At 46.1% G+C, this 18,045-nt stretch overlaps 1 protein-coding gene across 1 annotated transcript in view; it reads right to left on the bottom strand.

The window, feature by feature from the left end:
- Window positions 1-18,045, bottom strand: part of PDSS2 (decaprenyl diphosphate synthase subunit 2) — a 799,955-nt gene that overhangs the window by 367,391 nt on the left and 414,519 nt on the right. Inside the window, exon 3 of the mRNA XM_078648421.1 lies at window positions 14,701-14,899. Within this exon, the coding sequence (XP_078504547.1) occupies window positions 14,701-14,899 (199 nt within the window). The remainder of the gene's footprint in view (window positions 1-14,700; window positions 14,900-18,045) is intronic.

Raw genomic sequence — 18,045 nt, 5'->3', positions numbered from 1 at the left:
CAGGCCTCTTCGGATACAACACTCTAAGTAACTTTACATATCGTTTCCATGGACCACAAATCACTTTTATCTTCTTCACTTATTACTTCTTCTTTCACTGCCACCAACCTGGTGAGACATATAGCGCACTATTTTCTACCCCAGCAATATATTACAAACATAAAGCGTGCTTCTGAAGACTGAATACTCATTTACAGGTATTGGACATCACTGCATCTAATCCCTTTCTCATATAAATATCACCCACATAGGCTTAAAACCTGTCTTAATCACAAACCTTGTGCCTTTATAAACCTGCAGGTACCCACCAAATTACACCCCAGTTAACCCAAATTCCAAAGCTCTAGGACAAATGGAGTTCAGCAACAACACCCTCCGGTTGTCTTGTTACCCAGTCAGCGTCCCTTTCTTGTCATGCCAGTTATTCATCCGCTCTTCACTAGCCCGAAATGTTTTCTTCACAAGACCCATGTATTGTGCCATCAACTTCCTGCAGCCAACTATAGAGTCCACTACATCTTTCTGAGGTGACTTGAACCTTCCTTCTCACCCTTTTCTGATCAAGGTGAGCGGGCCAAACACTGGGTACCCAGGAAGAAGTTCAAAGCGACTGAAAACCCAGTACCTTCTGTGGAATTTTCCTGTAAACGAATAAGAAACATGTCCAGAGAGCATCCTAATTCTTGATGTTCGGTAAGGCTCTTAAGGCCCTTACTGAACTTTACCATGAAGCTATTTGTTTCTGGCAGGTATGCCATGGAGAAGGAATAAGTCAAATCAACTTGCTTCCCCATCTTTCTCATGTATGAGGAGATCAAGTTGGTTCCCCGGTTGGAAATCGAGACTTTGAAAATCCAATCTTAGAACAAATCCCTAGCTACCACCTTTGCAGTGTGCTACTCTGAGATAAACATTTTGGATCCCTAGTAACATGATCCACCACAACCAAGATATACTTGTTTTCTTATGCAGTCGTGGGGAAGTGGGGGCAGGTGCAAAGGCCAGTGCCTTTTCAGAGTCTGCGCTGACATTGTTATGGTCTAGGCAAATCCCTTCCAAATCTCTTTGTGAGCCTGACATACAGCCTGTGCTCTAGTGAACACAGGAGACGAGATCCCATCCATCTCGACTTCTTGTCCAGATACTAAAGCAGTGAGAATCAAATCAGTGCCCAGGGAACATAAAGAACCTTGCTTCTTTTTCATCCCTGCATCAACCATGGATGACTTCCCATTGATTTCTAAATCAACACGGGCAATTGGGTATTCCATGTTCTCTCTAATAGCCACCACATCTGTGCCACTGGATCTGGGGAGAATCTCCTCTGGTTTAAGATACTTCCTTTTCAACCATAGTTGAGTAAGCAACTGTATCTCTCAGGGCAGGAACCTCTTCACATATATGCTGGCTTCTAGAACAAACCACAGTGTTTTTGGGTGAATTTGGTTCAGGTCATTTGGCGGTCTTTCCCAAATGTTTAATGTCCATGTTAATAGTCATTATGTTAAGTGCAACAGGTCCTTCTAGGGTTCTTTCACCCACAGTCAACACATTCGCTATGATGGGCGCAGGTGATAAAGGGTCTTTCACTAGACAGTCTTTCCTATAGTGCCCTCCTAGTGACACATATAATGAGTTATCACCTTGGGCTAGAACAAGCTTTCAGTCCTCCCTTCTACTTGTGTTCTACCTGATGGGAACCCAATCTCCTCCCTGTTTGTTTCCTTTGGGAATTGCTGTGGCCTTTACCCTCCATTTTGGAACTAGTCTGATGAGAGTTTCTTCCTCCCCATGGCTGGCTTAGAGCTATGCTGCTACAGTCATTTATTAACCATGTTAGCTAACCATGTATGACACAACATTTCAAGTTTCTCTGGATCATTCTACGTCACATCTGAAAAGTTTTGCAAAGGTCGAATAAAGCATTACTCCATAGCCTCTATGTCACCATCAACTGGTTAAAAACGAATAAGTTACTTACCTTCGGTAACGCTTTTTCTGGTAGATACAGTATCTGCCTGTGGATTCCTCACCTTGTGAATATCCCCCTTGCGTCAGCAACATTCGGAAATTCTTTTCGTAGCTTTGCGCCGACGTGGACTTGGACGTCATAGAGGCACGGCATCACTCGCGACTCCGCTGACGTCACCGACGCCCATAATAGGCCCACGCCGGCGTGATGACATCAGTTCCGCCCTTTTTTCCGTGCCTTCAAGGCACACGGACGGACCAATGACAGTAGATATATACATAGTATACACAGTACACAATAGTCAAGGTAAAACACACAGTGCAAAGTAAATATAAGAAAACATTTGAAATAATACATTTTCCTTGACCATAAAATATTTACAACACAGATTCTCTGGTATAGAAGAGGGGACAACGGGGAGGAGGGGGGGTCAGTGAGCAATCCACAGGCAGATACTGTATCTACCAGAAAAAGCGTTACCGAAGGTAAGTAACTTGTTCTTCTGATAGATACATCTGCCGTGTGGATTCCTCACCTTGTGAATAGAGTCCCACAGCAGTCCCCACTCCCAGAGGAGGGTGTCCACTCTTCTAGACCAGGAAATCCTGGAGGACAGAGCGCGCAAAGTGACCTTCCCTCCTCCCTTCGGAATCCAAGCAGTATTGCTTCGCAAAAGTGTGGAGGGAAGACCAAGTTGCCGCCCTACAAATGTCCTCTACAGGAACACCTCTAGCCAATGCAGAGGTTGAAGATTTAGCTCTTGTAGAATGAGCCCTTATACCCTCTGGAGGTTCCTTACCGGCCAAAGAGTAGCAGATCTTTATACAGAGGACGATCCATCTTGACAAAGTTCTTTTATGGACCGCTCTTCCTCTCTTGCAGCCAGCAAACCCAATGAAGAGCTGGTCATCCAACCGACAGTCTTTAGATCTGTCCAGGTAAAAGGACACCGCCCTTTTGGGGTCCAGACGGTGTAATCTCTCCTCCTCCTTGGAAGGGTGTGTGGGAGGATAAAAGGTAGGGAGGGTAATAGACTGAGCAAGGTGGAAAGGAGTCACCACCTTTGGGAGAAAAGCAGCCCTGGTCCTAAGAACCATTCGATCAGCATGAATGGTCAAGAAAGGGGGATTGGAACTAAGAGCTTGAAGCTCACTTACCCTCCTTGCTGAGGTTATTGCAACGAGGAAAACTGTCTTAAGAGTCAAAAGCCTCATAGGACACTTGTGAAGAGGCTCAAAGGGAGCACCCATTAAAAAGGTCAAGACAAGATTTAAGTCCCACTGAGGCACAATAAAAGGTGTAGGAGGGAAGTTATTTGTGAGGCCCTTCAAAAACCTTAAAACCACAGGAGATTTAAAAAGAGACGGCTGGTCAGGCAAGCAGATAAATGCCGACAGCGCTGAAAGGTAGCCCTTAACTGTGGCAACAGCAAGCCCTTGCTGCGCCAGAGAGAGGGCAAACTGGAGAACATTAGACAAATGGGCTCTCAAAGGGTCAATAGATTTCTCCCCACACCAAGCGACAAATTTAGACCATCTATATGAATAGATGTACTTAGTGGAGTCACGCCTGGCTGACAAGATGACATCCACCACGTCAGGCGGGAGAGAAAAAGAATTCAGGTTGCCCCGTTCAATCTCCAGGCATGAAGGTGTAATGTCTGGAGGTGGGGGTGTAGAACCTGCCCCTCCATCTGAGAGAGGCGGTCTGCCCTGAGAGGGAGACGGAGCGGCGGGTGAGAGGAGAGGTGGAGAAGATCCGTGTACCACACCCTTCTTGGCCAACCCGGGGCGACCAATATGACTTGGGCCCGGTCCTGGCGAATCTTCCTCAGAACCCGAGGAATCAAAGGTATGGGAGGAAACGCGTAAAGGAGTTGATTCCCCCAACTCAACTGAAACGCGTCCCCCAAGGCTCCTTGCATCGGATACTGGAGACTGCAGAATGACTGGCAGTGAGCAATCTCGCGAGTGGCAAACAGGTCCACCCGAGGAGTTCCCCACATCCGAAAGAAGTCGAGAACAACCTCTGGATGGAGCCTCCACTCGTGGTCAGCCGAGAACTGACGACTCATACTGTCTGCTCGCACGATCAGAACCCCGGCCAGATGATTTGCCATCAGACAAATCTGATGGTCCTGAACCCAAGACCAGACAGAGCCACAGAGCCTCTCTGCAGAGACACTGCGACCCTAATCCTCCCTGCTTGTTGATGTACCACATCGCGGTCGTGTTGTCCGTCAGGACTTGCACTGAACGACCGCGAAGGGAAGGGAGGAAGGCCTTGAGCGCCAAACGTATCGCCCGCAATTCTAGAAGGTTGATGTGAAGAAACCTTTCCTCTGGAGACCAAAGACCCTTGACCTCCAGATCCCCCAGATGAGCACCCCACCCTAGAGTGGATGCATCCGTTATCACCGTGGCCACCGATGGAGACAGATGGAAAGGCTTCCCTTGTGACAGATTGCCTTCCACACCCCACCAAGATACATCCGCTGCAGCCTCTCTGGACTCCCTGAGATCTCCGTTGTGTTGATACCACTGCCTGCGGAGGCACCACTGGAGCGCCCTCATATGCCAGCGTGCATTGTTGACCAACAGAATGCATGAAGCCATCAGACCGAGCAGACGAAGGACCTTCAGGACTGGAACTACAGCTCCACTGTGAAACAAATGAACCATTTCCTGTATGTCGCGAATCCTTTGAGGAGGAGGGAATGCACGACACACAGTAGTGTCCAGTACCGCACCTCTGAACAGGTTGCGCTGGGAGGGCACTAGGTGAGACTTGGGTACATTTATCGAAAAACCCAAACGGTACAACAACTGAGCTGTATCCTGCAGATGCTGGAGCACTCTCTCTGACGACTCTGCTTTGATCAGCCAGTCGTCCAAATAGGGGAATACCGGAATCCCCGACTTTCTGAGATGTGCCGCCACTACCGCCATCACCTTGGTGAAGACTTGAGGCACAGTAGTAAGACCAAACGGAAGGACCGCAAACTGGTAGTGCTGCCATCCCACCGTAAAACAGAGATCCTTCCTGTGCGACTTCAGGATTGGGATGTGAAAATACGCATCCTGCAAGTCGAGCGACACCATCCAGTCTTCTTCCAGCAGCGCTTGAAGAACCTGTGCAAGGGTGAGCATCTTGAATTTCTCCTGTTTCAGATAGAGATTCAAGATCCTGAGATCCAGGATTGGACGAAGTCTGCCATCCTTCTTGGGGATCAGGAAATACCGGGAGTAGCATCCCTGACCCAATTCCTGCTCTGGGACCACCTCTATCGCACCCTTTCTTAACAAAGTCTGTACTTCCTCCTGTAGAAGCAACAGGTGTTCCTCCGTGCAATAACCTAGGCAAGGAGGGTAATTGGGAGGAAATTCCCGAAAGGGAAGGGCATACCCATTTTCTACGAGATTGAGAACCCAAAGATCTGATGTAACCGATTCCCAATCCCGTAGAAAGTAGGTAAGCCGACCCCCCACTGGACCCACATGATCCTGAATGACGGATCTAGGGCTGCTTTTCTGTGGCTGGGGGGTTGGAGGAGGTGGAGGAGGAAGAGGTTTGACGCCCACGAAGACGGCCCCTTTGCTTCCCCCTGTATGACTTGTACAAGGTGTTCTGCTGCTGCTGCTGTTGTTGCTGCTTCTGACCTTGTCTAAAGTTCCGAAAGGAACAGCGTCTAAATCCTCTGAACTTTTTGGTCGATGTACCTCTAATTTGGAGACCCAAAGACCTGGCAGTAGCTCTGCTGTCTTTAAACCTTTCGAGGGCTGTATCTGCCTTCTTGCCAAAAAGTCCTTCTCCATCAAAAGGCAGATCCAAAAGCGCTGCCTGAACATCAGCAGAAAAGTCCGAGAACTTAAGCCAAGCCGATCTTCGCGTAGCAACTGCAGTACCCATAATCCGAGCCATAGAATCGGCCGTGTCAAGACCGCTCTGAATAACTTGGCGTGCCGCTGCTTGGGTGTCAGACAACACCTCCTCGAAATCACTCCTGTTCTCCTCAGGGATCTTAGGAGCCAAAGCACGCATTGAGTCCATAAGTGCGTGCACATACCTCCCCATGAGACAAGTGGCATTTGTAGACTTCGAAGCCATACTTGCAGAAGAGAAAGTTTTCTTGGCCACCTGATCTTGCTTTTTAGCCTCCTTCTCCCCAGGAACTTGGGGAAATGCACTTATCGACTTCTTAGCGCACGCAGCCTGAATCACCAGGCTCTCTGGAGAAGGGTGAGATGTCAAGAATGCAGGGTCCTCTGGAGCTACCCTGTACCTTCTAGCCACACTCTTGGATACAGCAGGAGCAGAGAGTGGCTTCTTCCAGACCTCCATAATGGGCTCAGTTAACGCCTCATTAAACGGAAGTAAAGGCTCCACAGCCGAACTCGGTGAGTGAAGAACTTCTGTTAGAAGGTTTGACTTAAATTCTACCGTTGGTAATGTTAAATATAAAAGTCTCGCAGCCTTCCTCATTACCACATGATATGGCTGGACATCCTTTGAAGGCGCATCATGCCCTGAGGGCAATTCCCACTCCGGGGAAAAATCCAGGCCACTGGCATCAGCCAGCTCTTCAAAACAATCTTCACCCAGCTCACCTTCCTCTAAGTCAGGGCGAGAGTCGGCATAACTGTGTTCCTCCAAGAGGCGTTGAGCTTCCCTCCTGGACCTCTCTTTTACACGCCTCGGCACCGGATCCATTAACGACTCCGACGGAGTCGGAACCAACGTCGGTACCGACTTCGATGGCCCAGATGTATGCTCCTGATGTCTACTCGGAGCAGGCGACGTCGGCATTGGAGTCGTCGACTTCGGACGAACCGGTAAAGACCTCGGCGGGGCCGGGAACTGCCACGGCGTCGTTGGGGCTGGCATAAACGGCATGAATGGAGCCGGGGCATATGAATGTGGAACACCCAAATTAAATGCCAGAGGACCCATGGGACCCGAAGGTGCACCAGAGGAGTACCGCGCCCTTGAGAACACGGCATACATAGCGTTCAAGAACGCTGAAGGGTCTTGGCCCGGCGCTGGAAAAGGTGGTTGAACATCCTCAGGCTGACCTCGAGGTGGGATCGAATCCGGCTCAACAATATGCACAGATTCATCAACTTCCACAGGGACTACTTCTTCCTCCTCTCGAGCCGGAGACGGTGCCGGAAATGGATCGGACTCCGGAGCCGGAGGGGGAACCTGCGACCTCGAAGGCGAAGCCTCACATTCCTGATCCGGAGTCTCCTGTGGCGGGACCACCTTCGAATGAACCTTCCTGGGCGACCTCTACCTCGAGTTCGACTTCTCACCCGAGTGACGTTGAGACTCATGTCTCCTCTTCCTGTGCTTCTTCCTTGATCTTGAAGCATGGTCCGAAGAAGACTTTGAGGCCGAACACTCACGAGATTGGGACCTTGACTTCGACCTCGACTTCGACTTAGTCTTCCTCGAGCGAGATCTTGATGTCTTCTTACCCTTGTCGGCCTTAAGTCTTGCCACAAGTAGCTTGGTTTCCCTCTCCCGCATGGCCTTCGGATTCATCTTACGACATGATGAACATCCATCCACGTCGTGATCGGAGCTTAAGCACCAAATACATTCCTCGTGCGGATCCGTGATGGACATCATTTTTCCGCACTCCCTGCAGGGCTTGAAACCGGTCTTCTTCGACATCTTTACGAAACAAAGAAGCAGGAAACACAGAAAAATGAAACAAAGTCACAGTATAGCTACTGAGATTCCCGAAACCGTTAGCGTCGACGACGCGGAAAAAAGGGAACTGATGTCATCACGCCGGCATGGGCCTATTATGGGCGTCGGTGACGTCAGTGGAGTCGCGAGCGATGCCGTGCCTCTATGACGTCCAAGTCCACGTCGGCGCGAAGCTACGAAAATAATTTCCGAATGTTGCTGACGCAAGGGGGATATTCACAAGGTGAGGAATCCACACAGCAGATGTATCTATCAGAAATGAACATCCTTGGCCTCCATCCAGCCTACCCCTCATTCCAGTCGTGCAACATATCACGAATCCAGGTTTCACATGAAACACCATCCACTCTCTTGCTTTCTTCGAACATTTGAAGGTAAAGAGCTGGCTTACCTTCAAACCAACTGATCTAAGCTTCCTTCACCCACTCGTAATTCATTTGCTCAGCTACAGCCATCCTTCTAATGACTGTTGCATATTCTAAGGGGAAGTGATTCATAAAAGTGGCTGCTTTAGACACATCATTCAGCTTTCAAAGCTCTAAAGCTATTTCTCTCTCTCTCTCTCGCTCTCTCTCTCTCGCTCTCTCTCTCTCTCTCTCTCTCCTTTCCCTTTCTTGCTCCCCTAGCTCCACTTCTCTCTTCTAATGGGCCTGTTGATGCTGTTTCTCCTGCTTCCTTTCCTATTGTTCCAGGTGAGCTATTCTCTGATTCTCCCTCTCAACCTCCCTGGCTTCTCCTCTTCATCAGTCTTTAGCTTTCTGGAAAGCCAAGTGCAAGTTCAGGGTCTCAGCTAAAACCAAACCAAAGAAAAAAAACAACTGGAGTCGGTGAGAATGGTAGCCTAGAAATCGGTGGCAGTGTTTATCATGGTAAAACATTGCAAAGCAAATTTGGTGATATATATATGCGAGTTGCCTGTGGAAAAGGGATAAGAGAGCATGACACCCTAGCACTCCCTCCCTGGGTTCCTTTCCTGGTACTCTCCACAGCGTCCATCACAGTTTCTTCCCTCCCCTCCAGTTTCTCTAACTGGTCTTTTATGTAACTCACAAGCACATCTCTGTCGTTGTTTCTGGGAACCCCGCCACCTTCTATCCAAACAGTTTCCTCAACTGATCCAAGGATATGGTGTCAATGTTGTTTGCATCTGATGTTCTGGGGTCCGCACTGCAATGGCTCTGGAAACTGGGCCAAGTACAATCCCATCAGCACTTGACTCTCAGTGGTAGAAATGTTTCTCAGGGCGGTAGTATGGGGTGCTTGAAGCTCAGCACTTAACAAAAACACATTAGTGTTATAATTGACTGTGCAACCCAGTGTTTGACTTTCAAGAATGAAAGTGCTTTAATACACACTAGAACTAAACACTACACATATGTACACAATGGAATTCACTGTCCTGGAAACTGGAGGATGTCTGTGCCTCTCCCAGCTAAGCATGCAGGTCCCTTCCTTATGGTACAAGAAGTTCCCTCTCCGGGTCAATATCTAGCATGATAAAGTTGAGGTGCAGATTACCGCTGTACTTTTGTAACTACACGCAGTGTTTCTATCAGTCTTTCAATCTGTGCTCTGGTTGGCATTCTCAGAGGGCTGCTTTCTCCACATTTGCTCACCCACTATGCCTCTTCCCGGTGAGCACGAATCAGCAGTTTCTCTTGGCCTCCTTGGCATACACGTCTTTGGCAAAGCGACTGCTTCGGGCCATCGGGGGATGTCTGCAATGAGGGAAGTCCTGTTTCACACACAGATGTTCTGGTGGGTGAAGCCCTGCTCTGGGTGATCGCTTGTAGATCAGTAAGTACACGCACAAGCTTGGTTTGAGAAGGAGGTTATGGCCCCGGCCAGATCTCACTGCCTGTATGAGTGCAATGGTTTAGATCACACCAAGGTCTCAGGTTGTGCAGGACTTTCAGGGCATGCCACAACATTGATACAGGGCTCAGGTCACCCCGCAGCTTCACATCATGAGCACAGGAGCTAAGGTCACACCGCAACTTCACAATTTGCTCCAAGAATCACAGTTGGAAGACTGGGACCCGCTAACACAGGGGCACACAGATCACTTTCCACAGTCCAGAATAACACTTCACTTCGCTGTTCGTGGACACTCACTCGTTGTGCAGAATTGTCAGGCTCCTTCACTCTCTCAGAAGGTAGGCTTGCTTCTAGGCACTTCAGAATGGGGTAGACTCATGTGACGCTCCCTGAACTCGGAGAGGCTGCCCGTCAGCAAACACCAGCTCTGGTTTACAGCAATCCTTTGAGTACTCTGCTCCTTGGTGGAACAAGTGGATTAGTGGGACCCACTTTATATAATAAAAACAGACTGATTTGGCTCTTCTGCCTGCATTTTCAGAACCAGTTTCGACAGAGTCTAATTTCAAGTGTCCTCTCTAGGCTGTTCTTCAAATGCAGCTTTTGTGAAGAGTGATGCTACTTAGAGCAGAGCAGTCTCTAGAGACTGGCGCACCTCTCTTTGCAGTGGGAGGGACTACGTCAACATGTACTTTATGGTTGCTGCCATGGATCATACTTCCTTAAGACCCGCAGTGGGAGTTGGTTTCTTGAATGGGGACGGGTGCCCTGCCTACTTATTTCGGAGTCTGTGCCCCTCCATGTCGAGAAAAAGACAGGGTAAAAATTCTAGATTTTCTGGAGTCACTCTACATCAAAAGGCAGCAACCACTCCACAGGCAATGCAGTTGACACTTGTTGGCAAAGATTTCACAGCAATTGTTTCGGGATGAGGTCTTCTGTAGACTCTATTGTGTATCGTTGTGCTCTCTACCCTGGGTGGGCTCCCTACACCACTATTCTGCAGAGTCCCGGTTCATGGTCCTAAAGGGACTTCAAAGCTGGGGACTTATGTCTCTAGTTATGGGAGAGCCCACTGATAGTGGGGGCACCCATCTACTAAATTAGGGCCAGCTCATGTAGAGGGCCTGACTCTGTTGCGATGTCTGCTAGTGTTCTATGTCGTTTGGATAATACTGGAAGCACTTCCTCATTCAGGCTCTTTCCTCCTACTTGGGGAGTGGGAAGATGCAATCAGAGGAATCTTTCGAAATCGTCTTCTCTCGCCGCCCACTTCTGCTCGCTCCATGTACTTTTATTTTACTTTTTGCTTCTTTCCTTTATTCAGGCTTTCACAGTCCTCATGGGCCTCTCCTCGGCTATGGCAAGAAGTCCTCATCTCCTTTCTGTTGCCTCCACTCCTGGGGTGGGCTTTTGCCACTTTGCATGTACTAGGTTCTGTACTTTCTATGCAAGTGCAACAAGGCCAGAGGTCTTTCCCCCAGTTTTATCGATTGATGATGGCGGTGGTGCCCTGAGGTTTTTTCACTCATTCTCCACTTCTTCCTGTGTAGGCATCTGGGCTGGACCCACAGGTCTTCTGATTGTGTTCATCCTGTCTAGGGCCGCCGGGTCACTCCTGCCCTGTGTTTCTGTGCATTCGCCTAGTACATACAACTTCTATCCTTTGCCCACTATCTGAGCCTCCCACGGCCTACCTCGCAGAGACCTGTGGCCAGACCAGGCCTCCATTGTTCTTTGACCCAGTGAAAGAAGGCAGTTGTCGCTCATGGAGACGAGCCAGAACCAGCCATCTTCTCCGTCCTCTCTCCAGATTGGGCTACTTCCAAGAGCCTTCCAGAGTCCCTGCTGAGCCAGTGGTGCAGGATGCCAGATGGCGCTACTGGGTGCTTTATTTAGTGCATTACAGGCTGGAGCAGAGCATGACGGACAACCTTTTTACTCCATTCATCCTGTAAACGCAGCCGGAACTTTTTTGATCACGAAGGGATTCAGACCTTTGAGCAATTGTGGGAAGGTTACAGCCTCCAAGAGACAGAACACCTGCGCTACTTCCAGATCCGACATCATGCCCTTTGACTTCCTTCGAGAAATGGATCCACACCAAAACCAACGATACACACCTGGTCTCTGACCTATTTACAAAGTTGTACAGAAGGCAATCACCATGCACCGCAGGGCAGCGCAAGTGAGGTGGGAGGCTGAACTGGGGTGCACCCTTACAGATAAAGATTGGGGGAGATATTGCACTGCACATGCACAACCGCACGCAAGGAGTCTATAATTAAGAACACTCAATATTGGTACTGCACCCCAGCCCGAATACATTCCTGGTTCCCAGATAGATCCACAAACTTCTGGAGAGGCTGCAGCACACCAGGCACATTCCTCCACCGGTTGTGGCACTGCACAAGACTCAAAAACTACAGGTAGGTTGTCCTACATAGCCTTTGGCACTTATTAGGGATGCAAATTATCTCAGCCTCACTGCAGGCACGGGAGTGCGGATTCAAAGAAACAGAAGAATAGGGAACACACATGCCGCAATTACTTATGGGTACTGGGATGTACGTCCCTTGTCACACCCTCTTGATGCCACAAGACCAATCCACACTATACAAAACGAGCTCTGGGGGGGGGGGGGGGCAGCAGTGATTTCACCTAATGGAGGCTATGGTTAAGACCTCAGGAATGCTCTGGCGAGTGAACTGAGGGTGCATAGATGTAAGGGGAGGGGCTGGGAGCTGCCGGGGGGGGGGGGGGGGGGGTGGAGGGGGTGGAGAAGGGAGATGTCCTCAACTGGGACCAGACCAAAGTTCCACTTCAAAGGTTTCTTTTGTGTTTTTTAGGTCCACCGGCCCCTGGGTGTATGTAGTAAATCAATAAACGGATTTAAACCATAAAAATAGCTTGACTTAAGCAGCAAAAGCAAAATAAAAACCTTCTTTAGTGTGCCTTAATAGCAACAGCACAATACTATATGGTATACGTTTTTTTACTATTCACAGAGTACAATTCACACTTTTGTGATTTACAGGAATATATATTCGGGCATTAGTACATGACCAGTAAAAAAGTATTGCTTATAGACGTCAGTGAAAGAAGTCAGATGGTTGGCAATACGAAGGGCCCCATCTCACAAGTCATCATGGTTATTCAAGCATTTTGTGAAATCAGAAAAGAGAACGGTATTGAGTTTTTAAGACACTGCTTTAAGTAAAAAGTCAGCGTTTATAGGAAAAGGTGCTGGCACCAAGGTTTGGGCAAGTTATTGTTCTTTTATTTTTGATCATGGTGGGTGACAGGCGCGGAAATGAGAGTCTTGAATAAAAATAGGCTGCGAAAGGAAACTCCCGCCTGAAATGACATATTCTGTCATCACTATTTATGTATGTGCTCCTGAAAATCGTACCAGTTTACAACTATTCAAGAATCGAATTGTGCAGCCTCGAAGTAAGGTAGCAGATGATAGAACAAACAGCAAAATTCTAACAGACACTTTTTTCCCCCAAAAAAAACAGTCAGCAGAAACTACAGTCCTCTATCCCAATTTTCAACATTCACCTTTTATCAAAGACACCAGACCAGACTTCATTTACAAACAAAACAAGAAAAAATGTTAAAAAGGATGATCCGTAAATAGTATATTCTTAACTCCGCCACTGTGGTTCACAGAGGATACTAAATAGAGACAGACATCTTAAAAGACTATCTCGCCCAGACTGGTTTTATAAAAAAAAAAATAAATCAATAGAGTACACCAAGATCACAATACATTTTGCCTTGGAAGAATAATGCAATAATAAATACCTAAATAAATAAAGTAATGGACAAATGATATAGCAAATTTCCTGTATGTCCAACACCGATTATCAGTCCTACACTTTACTTGATGTGTGTGCCTCACTATTCATACATTCAAAGAAGTGTTGTTTTGTTCTCTTTATTGTGCCATGATATCATTCTCTGCACTTCTTTCCGACCTTCTTCTTCAGGTCCATCCAATCATCCACTTCCGACAGAGCCACTCAACAACTACCCTTTCATTCTACCTCTCATTTATCTCTCTTTTCAAAAATTGTAATGTCTATAAAGTGGTCCTTTCTTCTAAAATATAGAAAATATTTTCGGTCTTAACCCAGTAGCCCAACATTATTTTCAAAGTCTTCAATCTGATCATCGACCTTCTGATTGCTGAACCGCATCCCAATAGTATCAAACTCCTTGTGGTGCAAAAGAACAGTCATTTATTTATGTTTGACCTTAAAAGCATGTGTAATATTTTAATACCTGCATATTGCGCTCAGTCTTCCTTTAATCTTTGAATTGGACACCCTCTACTTCTTTCCTCTCACAAACCGTGTAGTTTTTGCCTAAAATATGCTAGGTTATAACGCCCCTTTTTAGGCCTGAATCCTAATTTTTTTTTTTGAGCGCATCTTCCGCTGGGAAATTCAGCCGCAAGTCACACTAAAATCAGGAATGAAACACATCTACAGACAGCAAATGCAATGTTTCTCAGGCCTTGGTACAACAACTGGTTTCCACGGCCACTGCCACTTTACAAGAAGTTGGTATTCAAAGCAAGAAAGGTAACCAAAAAAATTTAACCAATGCAAATCCTACTAAAAACTATCTTTGAGCCCTTCTTCCTCAAGCTGCTTTTCAATCCTCTTTGACTTAAGGTTTTATCTTAATCAGTGGTTGAAATTAGAACATTAGAGAACTATGCCCAGAGTACCTGTGTGCTACTGAGAAGTCCCGGTACTCTCCTATCAAAAGTACTGAACCCCCTCTGAGAACTGCACTTAGGCTACCTTTACAATTAAAGAAGCGCAGTTACTCAGTACTTGCAAGTACTTGCCCATTTAAAATACTGATCGTGATGCAAAATAACAGATTGCTTTTAAGGGTTGGTACCTTTTTATCATATTGTTTTTTTTCAATAAAATAAAGGGTTTGCCGAGTTTATATGGAAAAAAGCTGGCAGACAATGCCGGTCACGCATCCCTTCAAACTAATGTTGAATTGAAGCACATCTCACCTTGAGAGTTGAAAAGTTCTCAAATTGTGCCCACAAAATGGGTGCTCTTGATTAGGGAGCCTGGGGTTCTCTTCACTTGGGACACCCTGTAGCATAAACCATAACGCAATTCCATCACATACCAAGAAGTAGAGGCAAATCATTCACTTACCTTGGTATTCTGCAGCTGCGCTAGGCCCGTGCAAGCATTTGCCAAAAGAAAATCTCCGCTCAGTATGGCCATTTTATTTCCAAACTGCATGTCCTTCATTGGCCCATCGCATGCCTTCAGCTCTCGGATGTTGACTATCCCGCGGTGCACAAGAAAAGCAGTGTGGATCAACTCGGTAATTTCAGCAAGATTTCTCTGGCTAATGACAGGAGAAAAAAAATGCAGAAAGTGACAGGTCATTTGCAGCTTCCGGAACCGTTTCCCTGACATAGTTTCCACAAGGTATCACTCAAATTCCCAAGAAGAGAACAATGTCCCTTATATTCACTTTAAATGGAAATGTTGAACACAGCAATTAGCTTCAGTCCACTGCCACTGAGACCCAAATTTCATATAATTATCAGCAAACAAGCCCGTATCCAAACTATGGACAGCTGCGCCTGTAAGGTTGGGTAAAGTTGGTGATGTATCCCTCTCCTTCACTGCAGCTGGTCACCTTCATAACACTTTATTTTCCTTTTTTGATACAAGTATCGGAAACGAAAACCGACTGCTTGGTGATCACATGAGTTTACACTGCAGATTTCATTAATACAATTGGTGCTATTTTGCAATTTCACGTTTGATACAGTATTGAAAAGAGCAGTGTTCCCTTTTCCATTTAATGTTCTTGGTGGCATTATCTGATGTAATGTCTACTTTGAGCTGCTTCAAACGGGCGGGACTGTTATATTATTATACCAGCCAGAGTTCAACTCAAACTAGCATGTTTCACACACAAAACACTCCACCACAAAACATCGATGTATCGTGCTAAAAAAATTGAAATTTGTGGGGAAGGACGACCATCTCAGAGTGCCAGGGACCTAGTGCTGAAACCACCCATCTTCCAGAAGAAAAAAACCTATGAAAGAGCCTTCTACGGAGCTGCCCAGAGAATCTGGAATTCGCTTCTTCATTACATTAGTAGAATTCTGTCAACTTCATATTTCAAGAAAGAAGCTAAGATCTTTCTTATGAGCAAATTCCTACCATAGTTGACAGCTGAACTTTTTCCGCAACACCTGTTTTAACGTAGGGTGCCCCTGGTCCCAGGTTATGGAATCTTCTCTCTTCATCAAGTGCTACCAAAACTACATTATTCCTTGTTTTGGAGCATAAGATAAATTCCTAACTTGCTGCATTGATCACACTGATCTATTTGTCTATGATGTCCTCAGTGTCGTTTATCGTTTCTAAATACATCACATGGACATTGTGATTATTAAATACATTGTTGTCCATATGCCTCTTGGTGACAGTTGCGTTTTTTTTTTAAATAGACTACTCAAGCTATTCGTTTTTCAATGCCTTAATGCCTCTCTCTTGTACTGTCGTAAATGTGCTACTATGTAATTGTTAAGCGCTCTGATACCCTTTGGGTCATGTTCATAAATAAATATCAATAAGGATCAATGAAAAGGAAAAAATGGTATTACTTTGGGGTTCCAGCTAATGCTACTTTGATACTTCAGTTCCAGATAACGCTACTTTAACCCTTCAATCAGATCGAAAAAGTGACAGAAAGTAAGTTGTTCCTTTAAACATGAATGCAACTTTGTAAAACGAATGAGGAAGGTTTAATGCAAAGTATCTGCTGTGTAAGATGGCTGGAAGGCAGGGTATGGGGTGTGAAATAGCAACAGAGTCCAGAGTTTGGGTGGTCTAAAGAGCAGCAAAGGTGCATTTTCTGTTTAAATATTTAAATTATTTTGCTTTGTAATATTTCCTCATTCTGTTGTGCTGTTGCACTGCACTGCTAAGAGGGCACCATCTCATGACGTTTGGAGCTTATGACCAGCAGGTTACACATGGATCTCTGCCACATATGAAATAACCAACTGACCGCTTTCACAAGGAATAGAATCTGACAAATTTCTTGTAGCACACAAATGCTTTATATATATATATTTGCTCCAAGTCCCGCTAGAAGATCCCGGGCACTCGCGGGCGGGTGCGGCTTGCGGTAGAGGGTTCCCGCAGTAACACCACGCTCGGCTCCAAAAACAGTTTCCTTTTCGAAGAACCGCACTCGTAAACCCAAGTTCGTGCTCACACCATCGTTATTTTATTTATCAGAGACAACAGATGCGTTTCAGCCTCAAGCCTTCGTCGTGTTGATAGCACTGCGCATGCTTGCCAGAGTTTTCATACATTCACTCATTGTGCTAAACATTAATGATGGACTAATAATCGCAACAACATTGCAGCAAGCTTTCGCGCCATCTTTGAACGTATCTATATACATTTCGAAACACATAATGCAAATGCATAATTGTATGTGATAGAGCGTTTCGCCTGCATGCAAGTTCGCTGGAAAATAATCATACTCTTGCAGTGTATCTGTATTTCTCCCCTCGTGTCTCGAGGGGAGATACTGGGAGCGCGAAGCCTCGCACCTCCATTCCTAATTCCCATCAGTCCATACAGCCATGGATTGGCTAATGTTAAGTTAAGGTAGTGAACATAGTGGTCAGTGTCCAGTGTTGCCTAGATGTCCTATACAATCAACCACACTAAACTATCTAGTTAAAGTTGCCAAAATCAAGAAAGGCAAAGTCAAACAGAATTTACAAAGATTCTCAAACTTCCACAATCCCCGTCAAAATTCTTTGGTCGATTCAATATTACAGACCTTTCAAATCAAGGTTTCAATCAATCAGATTTACCACTCCAATATTCTCACTTTATAACTTTTCACATCTTGTCGGGACTAACTTCTTTTTGCCAGATCCATCTATCTTCTATATTTATCTGCCCAAATGGACAGCAAACAAAAAGAAGAGCAACAAATGATATCAAGAAGAACGAGAGATGATTTGACTGTTGTCAACTTAACTGAAAAGGTATTGACAAAGGAAGAAGGAGATCTGCTAAGTCTGGGACTAAGTTTTTATGATAACGATGGTGTGAGCACGAACTTGGGTTTACGAGTGCGGTTCTTCGAAAAGGAAACTGTTTTTGGAGCCGAGCGTATATATATCTGCTCCAAAAAAGGTCCCAAACCGCAATCACGCGGAAAATGAGATGGCAGCACTCCCAGGGTATGTACACATATTTTATTCAAAGAACGCGCTTTCGGCACTCGGCCTTCTTCAGTAATGGTTAGATTGATATTTTCTTTTAAAAAAACAAATCTTAAAGTAACGTTATATTTAGGTGAAATGTTCAGTAACAAGGTAACATTGTAATCTCTAACAAAACATAGAACTTCACCAGTAAGAGTTATCTCAAGTAACTATAACTCAAGCTCTAAGGTTCCTACAACTCACGCCCTGCCATGTACAGTTTTCTCGTCAATAATTT

Source organism: Lissotriton helveticus, chromosome 6 (assembly GCF_964261635.1).
Source record: "Lissotriton helveticus chromosome 6, aLisHel1.1, whole genome shotgun sequence".
NCBI classification, from domain to species: Eukaryota; Metazoa; Chordata; class Amphibia; order Caudata; family Salamandridae; genus Lissotriton; species Lissotriton helveticus.
This window is presented reverse-complemented; position numbering and strand designations above follow the sequence as displayed.